Source organism: Haliaeetus leucocephalus, unplaced genomic scaffold (assembly GCF_000737465.1).
Source record: "Haliaeetus leucocephalus isolate CR32 unplaced genomic scaffold, Haliaeetus_leucocephalus-4.0 Scaffold178, whole genome shotgun sequence".
Taxonomy (NCBI): domain Eukaryota; kingdom Metazoa; phylum Chordata; class Aves; order Accipitriformes; family Accipitridae; genus Haliaeetus; species Haliaeetus leucocephalus.
Window position 1 is genome coordinate 338,300 of NW_010972614.1, and position 24,068 is coordinate 362,367.

The 24,068-nt window shown below is 46.1% G+C and overlaps 1 protein-coding gene across 1 annotated transcript in view; it reads right to left on the reverse strand.

Moving 5' to 3' along the window:
- Positions 1-810: 810 nt before the first annotated feature.
- Positions 811-24,068, reverse strand: part of SCD5 (stearoyl-CoA desaturase 5) — a 34,465-nt gene continuing 11,207 nt past the window's right edge. Inside the window, exons 4-7 of the mRNA XM_010564433.1 lie at positions 11,759-11,889; positions 6,786-6,991; positions 3,073-3,305; positions 811-2,500 (exon numbers count right to left, since the gene is read on the reverse strand). Of these exons, the coding sequence (XP_010562735.1) occupies positions 2,310-2,500; positions 3,073-3,305; positions 6,786-6,991; positions 11,759-11,889 (761 nt within the window). The 3' untranslated portion in view covers positions 811-2,309. The remainder of the gene's footprint in view (positions 2,501-3,072; positions 3,306-6,785; positions 6,992-11,758; positions 11,890-24,068) is intronic.

Sequence of the window (24,068 nt, forward strand, 5' to 3'; positions counted from 1 at the left end):
CAGTTCTCCAGCCAGGAAATTGCACAAAAGAAATGATGGGAGCACCAGTAACATTAGGCATTTGCACATCTTCCCAGCTTCGCTCCTACACTCAAACATCAAGTCCAAACCCATTGCCTGCATCATTTTGAAGGCGAGTTCCGAATGATTTTTGCTGCTCTCCAACTGCCCGTCAACTGTGCGAAGGAGGAGGCAACAGCGCTATCTTTCTAACCAGCAGGTCAGAAACCTCCCAGCTCTGGGAGCCCGTTTCTACCTCCTCCTGCAGGCACTGCAGGGGGTGGTGGGGAGGCGTCTCCTACTCATATGCGTGTAATTCCTGTGTCTGTCAAATGGCCTCAACTCCAGATGAATGCACATCAAGACACGACTTCTGGCACACCCAGGTCTTCAGGCACATCTCAGCAGAAACAAGGAGAACTTACAGCAAAACCTAAACAAAATACCTAATATTTTTGGTCAAAGCATCCTACAGTCACACTGGGCTGATATTTTGCTATTAAAGTGGGATTTTCACATGCAAGAACTTGCCACAGTCTCCTTTCAAGCTTATGTCAGCTTGAATTTTCTTTTTCCCCTCTATCAGCTTGGCCACTAAGCCCAAAGTAATCAAATCTCTTGGTGCCCTTCCATTTGACAACACTCTTCTTCCACTGACGAGGAAACCAGAAATGCTGAGGGGATAGGCATTTTGGAAACCAACTGAATAGCTGGAAACATCAAGCAAAACACTGCTGTAATTCTGATGTGTGATGCACAAAGTCCTCCACTTTGGTAGACTTTTCAAAATAAAACACAGGGGTCAGTCTAACTCGTAACTGTTTATTGTAAATCACTCAAGAGTTTACACATTATTAATGGCAAAGTAACACTGTTAAAACACCTGCTGAATGAAACACAGAATAAAGACAACTCTTTTCTATTATATGGCATCATTTAAAAAACAAGAAACAGAACAAAAAAGAAACCATTTTAATTCCCCACCCCCACCCCGTTCTACATCTTTCCTGAAAATATCTGGGCCTGAGTCTCAGTTATCTCGAGATCCCTGCCTTGCCCAAGGCGTGGGGCCGCACAGCTGGGACACAGGCACTCCCTCTCCCAGGGGCAAGGCGGTGACCTTCTTTATAAATGCAAATCATGCCCTCTATCTTCAAAAGTGCTCCAGTGCTGACAGTACAAAGCCTCTCACCTGCACTGGCTAACATCTAACACAAAGGGCTACATGTCCCATTAATTCCACATGCCTTTTTTTTTTTTTTTTTAGGTTTTTTTTTTTTTTTTTTTTAGAAGGCAACTGTTAAAATTCAGAAGTTACATAACTGTCTTTATAGTTTGCTCAGAAACCAATGGATGTTGCGTGCAGCTGAAATAGTAGTAGAGACTCTGACTTAGATAAAGGTCAGTTTTCTAAGACCCGCTAGCCAAAGGCAGAAAAAGAGATTAAGAGGCCTCTTGTGCAAAAGGAGCTAAAATATGCATGCATTGATGGCCATGACCAATTAGAATATAACTTAGGTCTCCAAACATTGAAACCGAAGCTTTATTTGGCTTAAGACATGGTTGAGCTCTACACCTTTACAAATTACAATGTATATGCGACAACAAAGGAATCATCTCAACATAGCATCAGTTGGTATTTTTGGCCTGTACAGAGACTAATCAACACAAAAGCCTGCTCAGCAATAAATGGTTTTCATATTTAGCAAAGACAGCAGTGCACTAGGCTGGCTAACAGGGCTAATGAAAAAACAAAGCAGGTTTTCAAACTAACATCTAACTAAATTTAGGCCAATTTTTCCCCTTGGACATCCTGTTTTTCATCGGTGCCATTACTGTCCTTTCTACTAGTCTGTAGCTGAAATAGCACATTGTGGCCTGCCCCATTCTATCTGAGAGATGCATCTCAAAAGCATATTTGATTAATAGTAGAAACAAAAATCTCCCCTAACTGCACTTGCAAAGAATAGTTAGTTCCTCCAACCCGCCAACGTTTACCATGAACAAACAAATTACAATGTATTTCAAACATGAACTACAGTGACTAAAATCAAATCTCTCTCCTGTTTAACTATAATATTAAATAATATATAACATTTTTACACTTAATAGTATGAAGTTTGGACATAAGACAACTAATAAGGAAAAAAAGCTGGGACCGAATCTGTTCCTGGGGAATTAATTCATCCCAACTGATCTGAAAAAACTAGTATTACCCAGAGGAAAATAAATCCACCACAGGCACGAGGGTGTGCACACACCCACCCACCCACATATATGACAGTGCTGGCACAGCAAAGCATTAGTTTTCAAGCACTGCCATCTCCAGTACTTTCCTTGCGAGACTGGATCATCTCCTTCGGAACCTGCTTGCGGTCAGTGACCAACCCCAACCAAAACATGAAGTCAATGAACCAGGTGGTGGGGTTGAACTTCAGGCCCAGCTCGCTGGCTGAGTAGTCAAATGGGAAGGTGTGGTGGTAGTTGTGGAAACCCTCACCTGAAAAACAACAGAGGAGTTTAAAGACCACATGGCCGGCACGTTTATGAACTTAGGAACACGGTCGGGTTGGACATGCCAATGCCTGTTTCTCAAGTCCTGAATCCAGTGCAGGTTATGCTCCACCCCTGGCTATGGGAGCCCCTGGCTGGGGCAGACCCACAATGGACTCCATTTCAGTGCTTTGGGCTTCCCTCCCCAGTAGGAAGGGGCACGTCCCACCCCTTACACTCAGGGAAGAAAACCATAAGTGCTTCAAGAGGGCAGATGCACAACCAAGTAAGAAGCAGAGTCGCTTACTTCTGCTGCGCTGCCCCCAGCTGACTGCTGAGAAGAGAGGATTGCTACTGTGAACACGTCTCTGCCCAGAGACTACATGGTATTATTTCAATGTGGGCACCATCAGTAGAACAAGGGAGCCTTCCTCTAGGACGCACAAGTTCCAGCCTCCTCCAAGCCCTGCCTCCAAGCGGTGTCCAGTTGCAGGTGCCCAAAACCCCCACCGGAGTGAAACAGGATGGGATGTCATCGCTCTGAATTTGCAAAGCTCTACCCAGGGCTACAGCACTTACCAATGGCTCCCAGAGTGACAAAGGTGTTCTGCCTGGGGCTGATGTACTTGTTATAAGGGCGGTTGCCGTACATGTGAGCAGCACTGTTGACCAGCCAGGTGACATTGAGGGAGATGGTGTACCGCAGGATGGAGGCAAGGAAGTAGGCGTTCCACAGACTCTCGCCCCAGAGGTACCACGGCACAAAGGTAGGAATCACAAAGCACATCAGCACAACTGAGCTCTTGTAATACCTGCAGGGAAACAAAAGGACATCATTACTGTGGTGGGAATGACAGCTGGGATGAAGCGGGGTTGGATCTCTGGAGACACAGCTCTGCCAGAAGCACCTGGCACAACCTGGGCTGGCCCCATAACCAGGGCAGCAGGGAACATTTCAGACATCCACAATCATGACGTAATTTTTCCAAGTGCAATTCAAAATGCCAAGACAACCCAAAACCCCGAAGCAGCAGATAACACTGGAGCTGAACAGCTGAGACCCAGTCCCAAAGCAAACCTCCCACGCTGAGCACCTTTAAACCTGGGGAATCACAGACTTGGCTGCACACCCTGCACCTAGGGTCCGGCTCTGGGACTGGAAAAGCCTAGGGCTTGGCGTGGCATCAGTGGAGCTGTTTGAAACACGTTCACTGCTAAGAGCGGGCAAAGACTTCCCCCGTGCTCAGATCAGAAGGGAACCTGTGGCACAGGGCAGGAGCAGCTCCTTTCTATACCACTGCTGCTGCGTGAGCTCCAACAGCAGCAGCAGACCCAAAGCAGCTTCCAAGAGACTGTGGGCACCCTGCCAAAGGTGAGGAGAAATGCATCCTGGCCTGGGGGCCAGGATTACTGCTATTCTCCCAGCCCACTGGCTGGCACAAGCCCTGCCACTCCTCTGTATACTGGACAAAATCAGTGTGCAGTGCAAAACGGGGAGGGAGGAAGCCGAACAGTCCGAGAACAAACAGGAAAGCTTTATAGTACAGCTAAAGCCCCACGCCCAGACAAGGCAGGGAAGAGAGCGCATAGGATGCAGGGAGCACAGAGGTGAAGAGCAGAGACCGTAGCAGGAGAAACAAAGAGAAAAATTGTGCTGGGAGAATTAATCCAAGGCAAGTGGAGAAAGGGAGCAGCTCAGCAAGAAGTGGGGAGGCAAAGCCAAAAGCGAGATAGGAAATAAATGAGGCTAAATGGAGAACGGGCTAATGGCGCTCAGAAGTGGAGAGCAGCAAGACAGTGCAGCTTGGGAGCCACCTACAGTGTGTCCCCACCTCGAGAGGAAACAGGGCCCCGTTTCCCCATTGAGCCCTTCCACCTCCCTGTAGCCCAGCCCACAGGGATCCCAAGGGTATCATCATCAAAGCAAGCTGCCAAAAGAAACTGGAGCGGTAGGCTGAGGTGACAGGATTTTGAAGGGTGCATAAAGAAAAGAAAAGAAACGCAAAGTAAGACCCATCTTATTTGTGCCCATATGACGGGTTTAAAATAGACCCCTGCTTTTGATGAGTTTTGTGGAAGGGTTGAGGAAGAACAGAGTTTGGATTTGTTAAACAGTTATTAAAACTTTCCATTTGCTGTATTTTTTCAGATAGGAGGAACTGTCACTTTGGTTTGACAAAAACAAACAAACAATTTTCAATTAAAACCCAGAGAGGGCTGGAAAAATGTTAATATTAGCAGTATTTTTGGAAGGAAGAAAGTTTCCATGCACATAATTCTCATCTATAATACACCAGCTAGTTTTGATCATCTTGTGTATGAAATAAATAAACTTCTTGCTGTGGAAGTTTTTTGTTTGATATTTTTTGTTGTTGTTTGGAGGTTGTGCCTCACATGCTGGGCTCCAGAAGGAGATGTGCAGCTCTCCAGCAACACCAACAATAGTAAAAAGACAGCATCTCCTCAGCTCTCTCACAGAACTCTATCTTCACTTACCTGAGCCAAGGCTCTCCAAAGGAAAAGTCCCCATTCTTTGCTCCACCAAAGATAACAGATAATTTCCCACTCATCTGACTGACTTCTGAACCAGGCTGTGGATAAGGTTTGCAAACCTCAACACTTCAAGGCCAGGATTTAAGTAAAGCTGGAGGAGAAAAATATTTTCCAGTCCAGAAAACTCCTTCAAAGTTCAAAGCCTCTCCAACTCCGGGAAAATAAAATAAAATTATCAGGAACAGCTTATCAGGAACCAGTTAAAACCATTCTGTGAGATGCAAGAAGCCCAGACTGAAGTCTCTGATGAAGACATGAGATCTCACATCTGAATGAGCACCTGACTACATTTTCTCTGTCTCCCTTTGATTGAAACATCCACCCTGGAATGAGAAACCTCCTTAACTGGAGTTCAAGGGAACGAATGTCTCAATACACGCTTGGGGAACAGCATTGCTTTTACCACATGAAAACTTTGTCATGAAGACACTTCACCTGTGAGCCCCTCTTTCACATCACATGCAGGATTATTGCTCTGTTATTCACAGAGGATAAATTTGGCTGTCAGTCATGCCTAGAGCAGTACTGTGATTTCAGATGAAGTGATGTGGTTTTAAACTGATTTGAGTGGCACCTCATCCACAGCACACCAGAACCACTAAATTCAGCAAAGCTAATGATCTGGCCTTAAAACGAAACATGACAAAGAAGGGTTTATTATGATTCTTACTGATCTGACCTGCCAGGTTTTCCATGCTGTCAAAAACCCCAACACTTCAACCTTACAGAAAGGAAAACCCTGTATTTTTCTTCCCAGATATGGGAAGGTAAACTCAAAGTCCTAAATTCAAATCAAGAGCAGAGACATTTGCTAGAATGTAACTTCCCTGCGGAAACATCCTTCTTCACTATACAACATTTGCAGCATAATCAAAGCAGTAGAGCCTGCTTCTTGTGGGATGCTTTTGTCCTGGAAAAGTTAATAACACAACCAAGAGAAGCTGCAGCAAACTGCAAGGTAGCCTTCACAAACAGGCACCTCCAACTGAGGAACCAGTAAAAGCAAAAATACGTGGAGGGCAGTGAATTCCTCACTCCTGGAGCTCTTCCAATGCAGGGGTAATTCTGCTAGCGCATGGATTTCTCTAATGCAAAAAAGAAACTGATTTCTGGACTCAACTGACTGCCCCCCTCACCCACAAAACACTCAGAAATGAGCTTATGTGGTTTGCGGAATTACCTGGACCAAATGCTTGCAGGGAGAGAAGTCTTCTTGTGCCTGAAACACAGGTACTCACATAGAGGACAAAGCATGTCGCTCAATCCCCACCTCTCGGAGAGTGTGTAGCAAACTGAACTAGGTCTGTGCTAATTCTCAAGGGAAATAATTAATCCTGTGAAGAATGACAGTCTTGGGAGAGGAAGCGCTTGGTCTGCGCTGGCCCACAAGTGCCAAAGACGAGTTTGCAGAGTGAAATGTGCACTTCTGCATTAAAGCAGTTAGCGATTACAGCATTTGCTCCAACAATCAAAGCAGAAGGCCAAGATCCCAGCAACTGCTGCTGTGGCTGTTTTCACAGCCAGCCCTGGCTTTTTGGAAAAGCAGAGGGACAGGGCTCACTGCCACATGGCAATAGTGGGGGCCAGAGGGACAGTAGCCCTAATGCCTGCAATCAAGGTGGCAGGGATATCTTCAGGGAGAAAAGGGAAAGAAAAATAAGGAATGAGCCACAACTAGACAACCAGGTGGAGGTACCTCTCCACCTCGCCTCACACAAGGGCCCAGCACTCCCACTTACTTTCTTTGGAACCTGACAACAGGGTCATCCAGCAGGTCAGTGAAATCCAGTTTCCTCCCCTTCTCTATGACGTCCCGGTGCTTGCGCATGAACAGCCAGCCAATGTGGGAGAAGAAGAAGCCACGGCGGGCGTTGTGCGGGTCCGCGTCTGTCTCCGAGTACTTGTGGTGCACACGGTGGTCTCGGCTCCACTCGTAGATGTCGTTCTGCACAGAAAGCACAGCAGGGTGAGAGGAGAGAGGCAGGTGCTGCTAGAGCAGCACCACCTCCAGGTCCTTCCCCACACAGTAACAGCAACAAGCCCCTCTCTGATGCTCCTCAAAAAAAGGTTATCAACTAAAGACATCCTGAGGGACACCAGCTTTGCAGCCAGCCAGCCCATCACATTGCTTCTCTCAGTGCCCACACAGAATGGGACATCCTCTGGGAACCGGTCACACAGATTGGACACGTCCCAGGGCTGGACACTGCTGGAAGCCAACAGCCTCTTGGGAGTTACCATCATCAGTCTGCCCTGGTCCTGTGTCCTCCCTGGGTGATTGCTGTCCAAGGATGGACACTTCTCCTGACCTGAACAGGAGCTGAACTTGCTCAGCCTTTTGGAGAGATGCATCTTCCACAGTAAAACTGGCACCTCCATTTAAATTACTGCTGTCTGCAGGGATGTGTACAGGAGCACAGCTTTCCAGTACTTAAAAGGGAGCCTACAGGAAAGATGGGAAGGGACTCTTTACCAGGAAGTGTAGTAATAGAAAGAGAGATAGTGGTTTTAAACTGAAAGAGGGTTGATTTAGATTAGGTATTAGGAAGAAATTCCTTACTGTGAGGGTGGTGAGACACTGGAACAGGTTGCCCAGAGAAGTTGTGGATGCCCCATCCCTGGAATTGTTCAAGGCCAGGTTGGATGGGGCTTTGAACAACCTGATCTAGTGGAAGGTGTCCCTGCCCATGGCAGGGGGGGTGGAACTAGATGATCTTTAAGGTCCCTTCCAACCCAAACCATTCTAGGATTCTATGATTAAGATAAAAAAGGAGATGTGGCTATTTTATGGAAAATCAAGTCTTGCCTTTGCAGCCAGGCTGGAATAAAAGTCTCAGACCCGTAATATCAGCTCAGCATTGGATCCAGATCAGATACAAAGCAAGTTCAGTCCTGTCTCTGCTCAAGCTGTCAGCTGATATGGGTGACTGAAATGCCTTATGGCGGTAAATGGGATTACGTGGATTGCAGGGAGGAAGGGATAGACTGCAATTTCAGACTTGGATGCATAAAGTGAGAGAGTTCCTGAGTTTACTCAGCCAAAGTGATTTCAGCCTCCCAGTTTGCTCTGCAGGATGCACTGGCTATCGGACTAAACTTGTGGTTTTTGCAGTGGTGCCGAGCTATTAGTGCAGGGCATTGTAAGCATCTACAACACTTGCAAAACACGGGCCACACTCTCATCTATGAACTGAATTGCCAAACACCAGCACCAAAACATGGAAATGTTAGTTAATGCACAGATCCACAACAGTGCGAACTTTAATCAGAGAGTGCTTAGCGGACTGTGCTTTCCTCTGCTATTTCAATCTTTGCCATCTTTGCACAGCCAGGGAGGTACCCAAGCAGTAATACCCAAAAGAAGGAAGGGCTTGGGTTACTTTTAGGAACAGCGGCAGCACCCACAACCACCGACCACAGCAGTTTTGCTCCCAGCAGAACTGAGCAAACCGTCTGTGGTGTCTGTGAAGTAACCGCAGTGCGGCAGCCATCATGGCACTGAATATACTGCAGGACACAGTAAGTTCAAGCTAATGACAACTGTGTATATCTATATTTTGAGAGACAAAAGCTGTACGCTGAAAGCATTGCAGAAATCATTGCTCTTTCTCTCAGCTGCCAACATCTGAGAGAAAGCACTGATGCCACCTGTGCTGCTGAGGGGACTCCAGAAACAACTGCAAAGAGCAGCTAAAGAATCCAGCTCAGATGCCTCCATGTCCAATTTCAACCTTGCAAAGATGCTCTCTGTCTGCAAGAGCCCACAAGGGACAAGTGAAGAACAAAAGCCCTGGAAAGATCTCAGCTCCATTGCATTCAGTTGTGCTCAGCCCTGTACTGTTGTCACACCATGGCCACAGTGATGCTGGGAGTGGGCTGGGGATGAGGGGAACATTCTTCTGCAGCACTGACTCATCTAAGCTGAGAGGAAGCAGTAAAGATCAGCTCCTCACCCGCAGTCCAGTATGTCACACCTTAACTATCCCATTGCACAAGAGAACAAAGTAAACTGAGTGAAGCAAAGAAGTCACCAAACTCCTCGATGAGAACAAGGGGAGATCTTTACCTTGCTGCCTTCTCATTTTTTTCCTGCAAAGAAATTCAAGGGAATGAAAGCCTCTCACTGCTTCAAGTGGCTTCCGTGGGAATATCCAGAAGACTGGAAAATGCCAAAATGCCAAGATTAAGTCATTTAAAAATAAAACAGGGTTATGCAAGAAGCACACCTAGAAAAGGTCCTTTTAACAAGAAGTAATTTTTCAAGTGAGACTATTGATCAGTTTGTCACAAGAGCACTTGATAAAATTATTTGTGGGACAGCAGATAACCAGGTCAAAGCAATGATACTGTGAGAAATTAACTTGGCGCTTCATACCACAGCAAACACCTGCAGGGCTGGCAAAAAACATGATTCCCTAGATGAAAGGGTTAGGAAGCTGTGAAACAACTGAATTGCATCTAATTAAAAACCACAAATGCTAAGAGGAAATAAAGGCCAGAGGCCAGAACTGTTGGCAACAAATACACTAAAAACTGGAGCATAGCACATGTAAATATGCTCCGAGCATATTAATAGCAACCATTTTTCAGGAACACATCACCCTTGATCAAGCTTCAGGTAAATACAGGAATGAAATCGCTTCCAAAGCAGAGAGCAACAGCATCATGCTGTGACGGTAATGCAGACATGAGGTTTCATTAACAGGTCCCTTAATAAACCTGCAGACCAAAATGTGACAACAAATTGGGCTATGTAACAGCCTCAGTGTGCTGACACAAATTTCCATAAAACCACTGTTGCTGTGTGCAAATGCTCACAGCACAACCTCAGCTGAACAACACAGCTTGTTTTTCAGAGGTGGCCAGGAGCAACAGTACAATGCAGTTAGCAGAGGAGACACCAGCACGTCCCAACTGAGATGCTGAAACTTAAACACCATGAGATTAAGTAGACATAAGCCAGGTATTATCTATTTCTACAAGAGACATGTGACAGCAAGAAGCACAGTCTTTCAAAACTGTGAGAGCTTCACTCTAGATGGAGAGAAGAAACACAGCTCAGCATGCTCCAATCATAAAAAAATGCACAAGGCAAAAATGGCTGCATCGGACGGTGTTTCAGAGGAAGTACAGCATGTCACAGCGCATGCATCAAGTTAAAACTCTTCAGCAGAATTTCCCCTGCCCTCCAAGAAGTCTGAATATTTCCTCAATATTCAGCATCCAGGGATGCTGTAGGTATCTCCAATGCTACCTCTTCCTCCAAAAGCCAGCCTGAGGGAGATGGACCTGAAAACTCACTCACTGTCTGCTTGTGGTGGTGAACAGCCTTTAGCAGGCAATGGATGTCACGGTAATTAGGAGGAGGCTTCAGACTACTTAAAACTTAAGAGCGGGTGATTTGGCCTTTAGTTTTCTTTCTGATAGGAAGGGCGCAAAGGTGGCTTGAAACTACTTTGAAGTACTGCCCTGCCTCAGAATCACACCATGTCCTCAGCCAAAAGCAGTAATGAGGCCAACGCAGCTGAGAGCAAAATCCATAGCAACAGGGGAGCAGAACGCAATGAAATCCCAACATGCAGGCTCACTGCAACCAGCTCAACACATTCATTTAAATTACTGATGAAAGGTAAGAGGTAAGATTAGCTGTATAACAGGAGGACAGTACCAAGGGGGTTCTCAAAACTCAAAACAGTTGTTTAACATGCTGAGCAAAGGGCTTGTAAAGCTTTGCAAGGAATCGAGCAGCACAAAGCAGCTGGAATATGGCTCAGAATAAAGGAAGGTTACAGTCAAAATGGACACATTCCCATATTCAAGCATTGTGCTCTTTGTAATGTCTAGAGGAATTAACAAGATTAATTCTTTTCACCTTAAAAAAAAAAAAGATAAATCAAAGATGATAAATGAATAGTACAGAAGTGGATAAAGGGACTCTCTTCATCCTCTGTCAAAGTACATGAATGAGAAGTCAACCAAAAAGACTGAAGGGAAAAAGCTGAAAACTCAAGGCACAACACGCACATGGTAATCGGTGCCACAAGGCGTTACGGCAGCCAAGCTCAGTAAGTTTAATGTTAGTACAGGTTCATATCTCTATTTTGAACATCAAAAGGACTAACTAAATTCACACCAAGAAGATCATGGTTCTGGGCTAACTCCTACCACCAGCTGGGTGTTACACAAACGTTTTTGAGGTCTAAGATGGCCTATCAGTAAGTACAGAGCTAGTAACACGCTTCTTTGCAAATGTAATTGAATTTTACTGGTGTAAAATTCTGCATAAAACAGAGCTAAATTAAGATTGCTCTCCTTTCTGGGCATGCCAAAATCTCCAACTGCCTGGGTGGACAAAGACACTTGATTATGCAGACGTATTTGTGTCAAGTTGACCCTTAAAAAAGTTTCCACATTGTCTGATGAAGTGTGGGGCCTGACCTGTGCCACAGATAGGCTCCTGGGGTACTGAGCCCCTGATCTGGGCACGTTCAACTTGGTCCTTAAGTAACTATTGCTTCTGGACTGTCTAATGCATACTGTTACGTGGGTGGTGAGTGGGGCTCTGCATCCCCTGAGCCAGAGTGTTATCAGCAAATGTCTTTCTGCTATGTATTTTTTTTTTTCTTTTGCTGTCTCTAAGCTGAGGGCATCCCTACACAGGAGAGGAAGCTGCCTGGAGGCCAAGAATCTGGACAGGCGACCACAACCCCACCTGGAAAGCCATGGAGTTAGCTGCAGCCAGAAAGATCCGCAAAGGCAGCTTGGCTTTGTAGGAACGGTGGCTCCACAGGCGATGCGCACCAGCCGTCACACCCAGGGCTGTCATCAGGAAACAGAAATATGCTGAAAGACACAAAATCAAAACACAGGATGTGCCAGGGCCCAAGTGCCATTATTTTTACTTTCTTATATGTAAAGATGATCCTTGCACCTGCCTGCCGACACCTGCAGGGTCGCTCAGAAGATGAGGCTGGGCAGACAGGAGGTGAGGTTCTCAGCCTACCTCTGCCCCATGGCCCCAGGGACATGTCGTTCCACTTCCCACCCCTCCCCATTTAGCCAGTGTGCTGTTCAGGAGAGTGTGGCGCACTGAAGCACCATGTCGTGACATGTTCATGCAGTGTGCCTTCGCCAAGTACAGTGGAGTCAAAGTTCATTACTCATGTCAGTGGAGTAGCAATCACTCTTCTAGCAGGACACTGCCAGCCTCCTTCAGACAGGTCTTTGCTCCAGTTTGATCTGTCAGCTAGTTTAAAAGCATCACATCCCACCCCTACAGATACGAGCTGTGTCACAGTTTCCACAATAAAAACTTCTCTTATCATCAGGAGCTCATGACTCAGTAATAAAAATGCACCAGGAATTGGAGAATTCACCATCTCCCTCAGTTTCAGGAACTGCTTTTCCTTCCCTTAATTAAAAAGTTGGCCAAGTAAACTTGTTTTGAGCATTTTTTCAGATGGCCAACACAGCACAGGAGCAGGTCTGTTCCTTACTGACCACACTGGCTCCAGGCTAGACACACAGCCTAAGCACATGCATCCCGCAATGTACGCCCCATGCTTAAAATAATACCCCCACCAACCACCATCACAGCATCGGTAAGTCTCTGGTTCTCCTTCCAGCAGGGGCCATGCCCACACATGCTCCGGCCGGTTAACCCTGCATTTCCAGGGGCAGAGGGAATGGCTGACTGGGGCAGCAGAACGAGACTGTAGGGCCCAGAGACTGTAGGACCTGGGCCCGCCTGCTCAAGCCATGCATCTGTCCACCGATTGCTTCTCCTTTGATGTGCTAGCTGGTTTTGTCTCTACTGTCTCTGAATTCCTGTGTGATGGATGATCCATTGCCTGAGTTGTTTTGACTTGCAACAAAAGAGGACACTATGGGAAAGGGTTAGAAGAACAGTGCATTAGAGCTGCTCCTCCTTTTGAAGAGAGACCAGAGGGAAAATGGGAACCACTAGGAGGAAAGTATTACCCAAATAAACTGGACTGCTTAAAACTACTCACATTCAAGCTACCCAGCTGCCATGATATACAGACTCTTATGTCTTCCTCCCATAGGTGTTGATTTCTCATTCTGTGCCTAAAGAGTATAGGCTCATTTTACAAGTGTAAAATTAGAAACAAGAGTGGATTCAAACAATAAGAATATTACAGAACAACCTCAAATGAGCTTGCATGGTCTGAAGCGATGTGCTGTTTAGCCAGGGCTCCCTGCCACCCTAGGCACAGAGGCTTGTTTTGGTTAAAACAGCGTCTTTAAAATACCTAAATAGAGTTACTGGAACAAAGAGGAAAACTCTATCCCCAAAAGGGGATTTTCTACTTGTGTCTGCACAACAGTGTGTCCAGCAGGGAACTCTGTTAGACATGCAGTGGCTAGAAAGGAATTCACAATCAGCTTCTCCCAGTATGTAATGTAAAACATCTATCTTTGCAAAAAGAAAACAAAAATACGTGTATGTAGGTCCGTGTCTACTGTGTCCCTCTATCAACTCCAAACTCACAATGCTTGAAATTACAGCATCTAAGAGAAAATATAATAGAAAGATGTTTGGTAAAATAACGGCAACCATATTTCATGGTGATTGTCACCCCTGTGGACTGAAGGAGTAAATGTACCTTATCCACTCCGCTGGTGGATCCATCAAAAACAGATTTACCCAAACTGTTTCACATTATGTACGTGACCCAAATTCCTGTCATCTCTGGCACAGCCAACCAAACCCTTTCTCACAAAACGCAACAGACAAATGGAGTCAGAATGGTCCTGATAAAGATGACGCATCTGTAAAACCCGCTTTGGACACCACCACTGAAGAGGCAATTCTCCTTTTCGGCAGCCTGCAGTGTTCATGCTACTCCCAAAAAAGGCTCATCTGTGCAGTTATGTCCACTGCACTGAAGTCTATTGCCAAATTCAGAGTTCTGCCTCCTTCCTGAAGGGAGGTACAGAAATGAACTGAAAATTGTGCATTCTCTGCACATTATTTACAGATTTTGTTGAGTTTACAGATTACTCTCAGATCAGTAAAAATGCCGACACCACAACTCACTCTCCAGTCTCCACTGCAGTCTTGCAGTTCTTGCACATGCCTCGTCAGTGCAAGGACTCAGACTTACATGAAATTAGGGAAAACCTATCCTGTCATTTTCTGTACATGCTGTTGAGCTGTGCAGAAACATCACTAAATAAGGCCTTCCAAATCATTCAGACGACTGTAACTGTGGAAACAGATCTGTGACACATAGAATACTGACATTATCCAGCTAAGATTACTGAGGTTATAGTCCTGAATCATTACAAGAACATATCGTCTGTGGGCTTTATGACTGGTTAACCTCATGCTAGTCACAGGGGCTGAAATCTCCCATCTTTAGCACTCTCTTTGCTTCCTTAAAGCACAAAGAGTGGCTTTTCTCCCACTTCAAAGCAACAGATCATTTAGTTGACCAAGTGCTTCTCAAGGCATCCTGCCATCTTAATCATGATCCGTTGCTTAAAACCAGAATTAGAGATAAGCGGGTAGAATGACACATATGCAACATTAAGGCTGATTTTGCTTTACCTCTCTGTCCAGTGCAAGAAAGAGGCAGAGTGTTAGGTAACATACAGACCACATGGAATAGCTGCACTAAATACATGGGATTTATGCCACTTGATGATTCAGCTCTTGCAGAGCTCAGCTTAACAGAGACCCTTCCATTCAACCCATTCTGCACCACCAGCACTGCAGCAGTATTTTGGGAGTCTGGGGGCTGCCCTAGGGTCTACATGCCACCCTGTGTCCATACCTTTGAACAGCACCTCCCAGTCCAGGCCTTCTCCCAGCATCATTCTCAATTCACGCTTCCCAGGAAGGCCAACCGAGAATGACCACCAGACTGATGAAATACCACCAGAGCCTCCCAGAAACATGCTGCCCTGATCAAATAGGACTTTCCCAGGGCTACAACCACAAGCTCTGTTGTCCTGCCTTCTGCAGCCCTCCAGGGACTTGCCAGCCTCAGCCACTACCACACTGATCAAGCTGAAATGGCTGGGGCTTATACCCACACAACTTGCCTATTTTTTGGCTTTGCAGAGGAAGAATCATAACAGCAGGAATTTTCTTAATATAAATCCTGAGGGCTGAAACATTCCCAGAAACAAACAAACAACATTACTCAGGAGTTTGGTGACCAAAGCAGAAACAAATCCTGTCAGACAAAGGCACTGTACAGTGGTATCAGACTTCTGTGGTTCTTACAGGAATTAGGGTGCCTGAAAATATTACTTGGCCACTAATTCCCAATGTATAAATAGCCAGGATGACAAATATTTGCTGCATAAAGTTAGGTCTCAAGCTTTCCTTTGCAGAATAAATTATGAACTCAAACCAAAAATCAGACTATAAACCGTTTGACTTTACATTAATTATGCACAGCTACAGTAACTACATGAGAAGAGAGCCACTACTTACCTACGTGGCTCATTTTCGGGGGGTGGGGAGCATGTGGGGGGGTGAACATCTCCTTGAAACACAAAAGGATTACACTGTGGAGCAAAGCAGCTCAGTTAATAGCAATTTCCCCTTATATTGCAAACTCCATTAGACTTGTAACTAAACAGGTCTCCTAAGCAATAAAGAGTAAAAACACAGTTATTGCAGAAAAAGGGAAAAAAAAGAAAAACACAAGAAAAGTACCAATAAACAGCCTAGAATCCAAACAGTTAACAATATAGCTCTTTTTAATTTAGCAAGGTACTTAATGTACAAAGAGGAAACGGCTAAAATAGCCAGATTAGCCTTCTGCATGTTCTAGTGAGCTAACTCTGCAGCCAGGCTGACTTACCAAAGCAAAATCACACTCACAAGGAAACCACAGCATTTCAAACTTAACCTATAGACTGAAGACTGAGCTGTGCTATCCATGTATATTGGCTTCACACACTATCATAGGCCACTACAAGTACCGGAGGAATTCAGAGAGGAGGAATAATATATTGCTTTTCCTCCCCTCAACTGGTGCTGCAGGGCTGGCAGGAGCACAGCTTGGGAGAGGGCTGTGTTGGAGCATGGTGGAGGCGGTTGTCAGCAGCCACTGATGACGGATGTGAAGGAAGAACAGCAAGCTGGCAGCATCCCCACCTCCCCAAGATGCCCAGCTATGAGGCCAAGAGGCATTTCCATGGGGCTGTCCTCACTGGGAGGCCAAGCCAGCCCCAGCATTGACTGCACAGAGAGGGCTGCTTGTGAAATGAGAGGTGCTTGAGGTATAAGGAAGATGGAGCTAGAAAAGGGCTGGGTGAGGACTCGCTAGCCACAAGCCTGGGGACAGAGCACACAGAGCTGCCAGGCAGGCAGCAGCAGCATCTCAGAGAGCCAGCGCATGCAAGTTCCACCAACAGTACAGCAGCTTGAGCAAGGAGCTCTGAAGCCACCTGACAAAAGGTTGTCACGCTAATACCAAAGGAAAAAAAAGGAGGAGGAAAAAAAAAAAAAAAAAAGAAAAAAAGAGTAGAATTGGGACTTCAAGAGAAAAAAAATGAAAAAGCAAAAGCTAACACAGCAGAAAAAGCTGTCTGGAGAGACCTGGGATGAGAGAGGAAACACAGCAGCCAATGAACAGATCCGTGAAAGACAGTGGGTTTAAGGCTGGTATTTCTGGTGTTGTGAAAAGCAAGCTAGAGCTGTGCAGCTCACAGTTTCATACTAAAGCCAGAGGGAGGGGAGGAAGATCCTTTCAAGCCATTTTCTGATCGTTTATTCAGTTTTGCCTCACTCATGGACTGAAGGCAGCATGGAGCATCTGCTTCACTGAGCCACTGGCAGGGAGCCATCTTCCTGGCATGGAGCTGAAGTGTGCCACTGGGCTGGGAATGCATCCCGGTGCTGACTCCATGGCTCTGCAGTCTGCCCTACACCTGCAGTAGGGTTCTCCTGCCACACACGGACTCAAAAGCAGCTCCTTCTCAGCATCAGGTCCAATTACCATGTTCGGTGTGAGAGTTCAGATCTACTCTGTTAATGCAAATACCCATGTTACTGGGCACCTGTCATCCTCACATACCTCTGCACCTTCTGGATACTGTGGCACTGCATGGCAGGGAGCTCCACAGGTCTGCAGGGCCCCCTTGGGCCTTTACTCCTGCTTCTGCTACTGTAAAATTGTTGCTTTCAAGAATTTACTCAGAACGAGAGCTAAATTAATCTTCCCTAGCCCCTAGGATGGTGTGGGAATGCTGTGAGCCATGCCTGCTGCTCCCCAGAGCAATAGCCAGCTTAGCCTGGACAGGTGGTGGAGCCCAAGTTTACATAGTTTTAGAGGATTTCAGCTGGCTATGGTTTACTTTGAATCGCTGTCTGATCAAAGCAATAATTACAGGAGATTTAGCTTTAGTCAAACCCACTTTTCTCCCATTTCTCTGAGCATGCTGGCTTCAGGACAATTCTCTAGAAACGTAGCCTCTGGACGTCCTTCTGCAGTAATGGTCAGAGACATGCCCACAGCCATCCTCAGCTATGCCCATCCAGGTGCCCCTCGCAGCCGGGAGGGTGCCCACAGCTGTGCAGAAAGGCCCAGGAGGTAGCTCTGATCTCATCACCCCAGCAGCTGGATCCTTGAGCACAGGCAGCTGGGCTGCAGCACCGGCCAGAGCCCTCTGCCAGGGCTCTACCCCCAACACATAAAAAAGAAGTGTCCCCAGTCAACAGCTCTAACTGCCATCCCAATTAACAGCCAAAACTCTGCAGGGAGGTTTAGGGCTTGCTGCAAGTCTGGGAGAAGTCTGAGACCTGGGTGCAAGTACCTGAAAAAGCAAAGCCTGTGCCAAGAGCTCTGGACTCTGCAAAACTCAACCACCAAGCCCACAGCTGCCTTTGACTGGACAGTAAGCCAGGATCTGTTTCAAAGAAGGATGATTAAATCCAGCAGAGCAGAGGTTTTAAGTGGGTTCCTCCTTTTTTCTTCCTACTCTTTCTCAAGACCTCAAGGCAGAATTACTCTCAAACCTAGGAATTTTACTACCTTTTTCCATTGTCTCCGACACCCTCCCTGCAAGCTCTGCAATACACAAACCGTGCATTAACGGAGTAAACTGGTGTGAAACGCCTCCATGGTGAGTGGGGCCCCAACACATCACTCCCCTGGGCAGGCAGCACACTCTCCCCACCGGAGCCCTGCAGAAGCATAAGGTCTGACAGGAGCATTTCCAACCACGAGCTCACTCGATAGAGCACAGCATAAGCAAAATGCTTCTGAGCTGGAGCAGTGGGAGAAGCATTTAAGAGCGGGAACAAAGAGGAAGAGGGGGAAGAGGAAGCAACAAGTAAGCCTGTGCAAAAGGACAAAAGAGAAAACCAGTGCAGGGGGACAGGAAAAGGATGCAAGAGACAAGATATGTGAGGTTAAACTACCATGCAAACGGGGAGCCGGCGGGTTGCTAGGTTTCCAAGTACACTGTGCCTGTGCACAGATGCTATTTATGGGAACATGCCAGAATCAATAAGCAGAAGATTTTTATTCAACATTCTTCCTTATTAATGACCTGAAACAAAGGCAAACAGCATATTAATTACAACTGCAGATGATGCTAAATTTGGAGCAGCAGTGAGACAGCTAAGAAACACAAAAGGATCCATGGAGAAACAGGGAAAGTAAGGCTCAAATAAAGATCTGCCTGGATATAAAAAGCAAAGTAATGTAGTTCAGGGGGTGGTAACTGCAGAGGAAGATGAGATGCTTCAGGAAGCAGGAGCCTGCAAGGAGGATCACCAACAGCTCATAAAATATTCTCAGTGTGCAATATGATAAGGCGGCAAGACATCAGTGTGATTTTGAACAGCAGGCAGAGAGGTATCATCTCGCTGTCAGAGAGAAGCAATGAAAACTATACCAGGCAAATCATTTAAAAATGGATGGGATGGGAGATCAACAGCATAAAACATTTGAGACATCTTTTTCAGAACAGCTCATTATCCCCATGGCTGGATTTCCAGAAAACCTTTACAGGTCAAACTCTTCTGAAAGCCTGAGTGTCCAGGGGACTGACCTCTTATGAAGATATGGGCAGATACTGCCACAGTCTGTAGCTACTTCATAGACATCAGGAAATCATCCTCTGCTCTATGTGGTTGCTTAAATTGGAGCAGATCTCTGCCCCCTAAAATTTAAATTCTTTTGTATGCTGAATATCAAAATTAGAACCTCTTCCATTTCTGAAACCTGGGACCACATTAGAAACATGATATATATTTACTGTTTGTGAACCCAGCAGATTCCAGATTGCTTTTGACTTCTATCTGATTATAAAAAACCCAAATCAACCAAAACAAGAAGGCCAACAAGCACTGGGTTCACTCTGCACATCTGAATAGACAATGCTGGCTCCTGAAAGAGATGAGATGTCTAGACATTCTTCTTAGGCACAGATTACAAGGAGACACTGTGTTGGATAGCAACTATCCACACGTTACCAATGTCAAAAATAACCCAGTTACATGGAGCAAATCGCAATTACCTCTGAGGGACAAAACATCAGACATAAAAATAGTAGCGGTGAAACAAAATCAATTCCACATTCACAATGGTGCTACCATCAATATATAAAACTTCTTTAAAACAGAGAATAATGTCACACAACTGTTCCCATGGGGTAGTGACACGCGGAGCCTGACACTGACTCACACCCAGTGCCTGCAATCCCTGCCTATGCAGGGGTGGCGAGGAGAGGAGGGATAGCAGGGCTGGGAGCTGGGAAGGCAATCAGCCCTTGCCAGTCCCACTGCTGGCATCTCTCATGTGTGGCTAAAAACCTCATAGTCCCTTGCAGAAGTGAGGGATTTGGATACGACATTCAACCCTAGCAAGGTGACTACTCTGAACCTGACACAAGCCTTGAGAGCTGTCATCCTCGCAGTTTGGTCTAGGTGAGTTGTACCAAACACAGATCCCACCACAGCCTCATTTTCCAGACTTTGGGACTAGGCAAGCTTTGTGAACATTTGAGCTTTTTTGCATGTTACAAAATGCAACAAATGTTTTTCTGGTCCTGGGGCAGCAAATCATTGACTCAGTTTTAAGTCAAGTGATTACAAACCTTAGGTCAGTCAGCATGAGAATGTACTACATCAAGTGCCAGGAAGCAGGACAGGAACTCCCAGAACACCTCTGTCTCACCAGTACCAACAATGAGGAAAAACAGGTGGGGGAAAGTGCTCGCCACTCCAAACAAGAGAGATGATATGCCTTAGGAGATCAGAACAGTGGCTCACCTAACTCGATACTTTTTCCCAACAGGGGTAAGAGGAGTTGCTATTCAGAGAAGACAAAAGAAACAAAAAAAAAAAAAAAAAGAAAAAGGAGAAAAAAAGACAATACAGCTCAGTTACTGTTACACTAGCAGTGCCTGCACACTGGTGGACTTCCAAGATGTGGCATTTTGCACAGAGTATGTGGAAAGTAGTTATCAAGGCTGGAGGCTGTCCCAGAGTTGTTATCACACTTGCTCTTACCATGAGGATGACAGATCTTGGATCGAGATAGCCACCAAGGATCAGGGCCTTGGTTTTATGTCTCGTTCTGAGGACATCAGCCCCATTTACTCCTGCGCTGGTGCAAAGCCCAGCACAGAGAGCTCAGAACAAGCTGCACGAGCATCACTCTCTCCTAGGACCAGCCAGTATCACTGACAGCTATAGCCCTAACACAGATTTTGGAAGCTGCTGTTCCCATGGCCTCAAATCAGCAGGTAGGGGACCCCCAGCTGGGGCTGCCAGATCCCTCTGCAGACCGCCAAACGCTTCCTCTGTCTCCCCACGGCATCCCACTCAGCAGGGGCTCTGGCAGACGGAAAGATCACAAGCCAGCAAAGCAAGCCAGGAGCAGCAGCAATGAAACACTGACCAGAAAAACATCCAGTGCCCTCACTGTGGTGAGAAACAGGGTAGAAGAAATCTGCATACTCCAGCCACAAAACCACACCCCGTTTGAACCTCCTGTTGGAGTCCATCTGGTTTCTGGCTGTGGTTGCCTTTCTCCCAAGCTCTCTGTCACAGCCTCTGCCCACGGCCGCTTCATGCCAGCCCCTGACCCAAAGCCCCGCTCACAACCGACCTGCAGCGTTATTTGGTATCTGCTCAGGGAGCTCTTCCTTGAGTGGCGTCTTCAGCTTTCAGCTGCTATCGTGGAAAAATTCTAGCTCTTCTACTGCCATCATTCTGAGGACAGCTTCAGAAGCTGGTTCTCCTGGAGGTCTCACTGCTGGGCAATGACATTCCCAACACTGTTTAGCCTACAAGACGCGACACATTCCTAGCCCCAGGTGGGAGTGCTTGAAGTTACATTCAGCAGAGGCTTCAACATTTTTGCACACACACTGTGTCTCTAGCAGTTCAAGGATCAGGAGGAAAGATCCCATGGATACAGGAGGGAGTAATTTCTTAAGGAGACGTGAATTCTAGTGACACTAATGGCCGAGAAAGCACATCTTTTGCTTGGAGAAGAAATATTAACAAAGACAAGGGCTGTGCCTCACCTGTAGACATCTGTTACCTCTTCAACAATAGGGCAGCCAAAACCAATTGACCTTAAAAATGCTGTTGCATGATGAAGACATCTTGTGACATGACACCGTTTGGTGGAAATACTCTCTCCACAGCTGGAGTAGCCAGCAAAGTCTCAGGCAAACCTCTGTGTGACAAAGCCTGGAAAGAAATTTTCATCTCAGCACAGGCCATTTTTTTCATCCCTGTTGTGCTGGTTTTGGCTGGGATAGAGTTAATTTTCTTCATAGTAGCTAGGGGCTATGTTTTGGATTTGTGCTGAAAACAATGTTGATAATGCGGAAATGTTTTCGTTACTGCTGAGCAGTGCTTACACAACCTCAAGGCCTTTTCTGCTCCTCACACCATCCCACCAGTGAGTAGGCTGGGGGTGCACAAGAAGTTGGGAGGGGACACAGCTGGGACAGCTGACCCCAGCTGACCGAAGGGATATTCCAGACCATATGATGGCATGCTTAGCATATAAAGCTGGGGGAAGAAGAGGGAAGGGGAGGATGTTCAGAGTGATGGCATTTGTCTTCCCAAGTAACTGTTACGTGTGATGGAGCCCTGCTTTCCTGGAGGTGGCTGAACACCTGCATGGGAAGTGGTGAATGAATTCCTTATTTCGCTTTGCTTGTGTGTGCAGCTTTTGCTTTACCTATTAAACTGTCTTTATCTCAGCCCATGAGTTTCCTCACTTTTACCCTTCTGATTCTCTCCCCCATCCCACTGTGAGGGAGGTGAGTGACTGGCTGTGTGGTCCTTAGTTGCCAGGTGGGGTTAAACCACAACACCCGTATATAAAGAGATACCACAACTTGACTTATTTGTATAAATAACTATTTGAGGATTAAAAATAACAGGGATGGGCATGCAACATTTGTCCATTTCCACACCAGCATTTTACCTCCGCTTATTCAGCCAAATCAAAATTGCTTGCTAGGGAGTTTTAATAACCCCATGCATAAAACCCAAGGTCTTCCATCAGGCTACAAGAACTGCATGAAAAATACAGCAAGTTGCTCAAGCACAAAGCAACCATCACAAAGCTGACTGATCACCATAAATACATAACACTTATGTAACTTATGGTTAGGATTTTTTCCTTTCTAAAAATTATATTGCATCTGCATATCCTGCATCTGCCTTCTCTTCCTCACTTGTGGGTTTTTGCTGTTATTCAGTGGCAGATTTAGATCTAATGAGCCACATCAGTTAATCTGACCAAATCAGGGAAAGCACTTCCAATAGCGTTGAGTAGTGCCTAACTCCATTCCCACTGAAACTGCAGGCAGCACATCCATTTCAGCAGCTGCGCCATGCTTGGCCTCTTCTGAACACCTCAGAGATCCTCCACTTCACTATGCACACAGGCAGCGGTAAAAGGTTCTCTCCTGATTCAACATCAGGGCTCAGATCAGAAATGCAGCCAGTAACTTAATGGTGCCTGGTACCACAACACTTTTTTGCACTATCATTAGATAACACCAAGTTTTGGGATATGTTTTCTTAAAATGCTGTGTCTGCCCTCAGAAAGGAAAGTTTTCCTGTGCCAAATTAGACCCACACGTGGTCTATCCAAACATCTCATTTAAAAATGCTGGTTGATGTCATACACTGCATTGGTGGGAGGGCCAAGGTCAACATGCAGCATTATTAGATCTAGATTAGATATCAAGTCTCCAGTACACATCTCTACTTTGGTCACCCTCCAGGGCAACCTTGGAGATCTCTTCCTCCACAGCAGAGAGATGCGAGGAGCAGTAACGCAGCACTTAATCCACATCATCCTACCGAAAAATCCTCATTTCCTGACCTGGAACTACATTTACCAAGGAGGGAGAAATTTTCCACCTTAGTCCCTCAGTTGCTGCCATGAAGAAATGTTGAATTAGTGCTCTGGCCCTGGGGTCTCTGGGAAGGAAACACTTCTCTGCTAGCAGAGTCAATTGGCCAACGCACTGTTCGCCAAGTCCTGCTAACTATCAAAGCCTGGCATCAAAAACACCTTGGGCTGGATTCAAACTAGCAACTGAGAATTAAGAAGCACCGGCGTGCAGCAGCACCAATTACCCGAGCCACCCACCGTACAGCGCAGGCCAGCTCTCATGGGGAGCCGTGCATTCCTGTGAAGACCAAACGTGTGAAATCTCAGGCCAGAAGTGGGTTCATCTAAAATTAGATCTACACATTCTCTGAGCTACTCTAAATTGAACCGAAAGAGATAAGAGGAAGCATATCAAAGGCAAAGATGAAGCAGAGTTTTAGAGCTGCAGAGAAGATGAGTTCAGACAAGGCCCTTCTCCTGCCCCTCTGTACCACAGTGGAAGAGCTCCAGAAGAAGCCATGTGTCGCATCCTCTTGCCCTGCCATTACCAGCTCATAAAATCCAGGCTGTCTCTGCCTGGATGCACATGCCTACATATGCATTTTCAGGAACATTCCCCAGAGCCAGCCCTTCTGGCTGAGTATACAAAAGACTTTATTC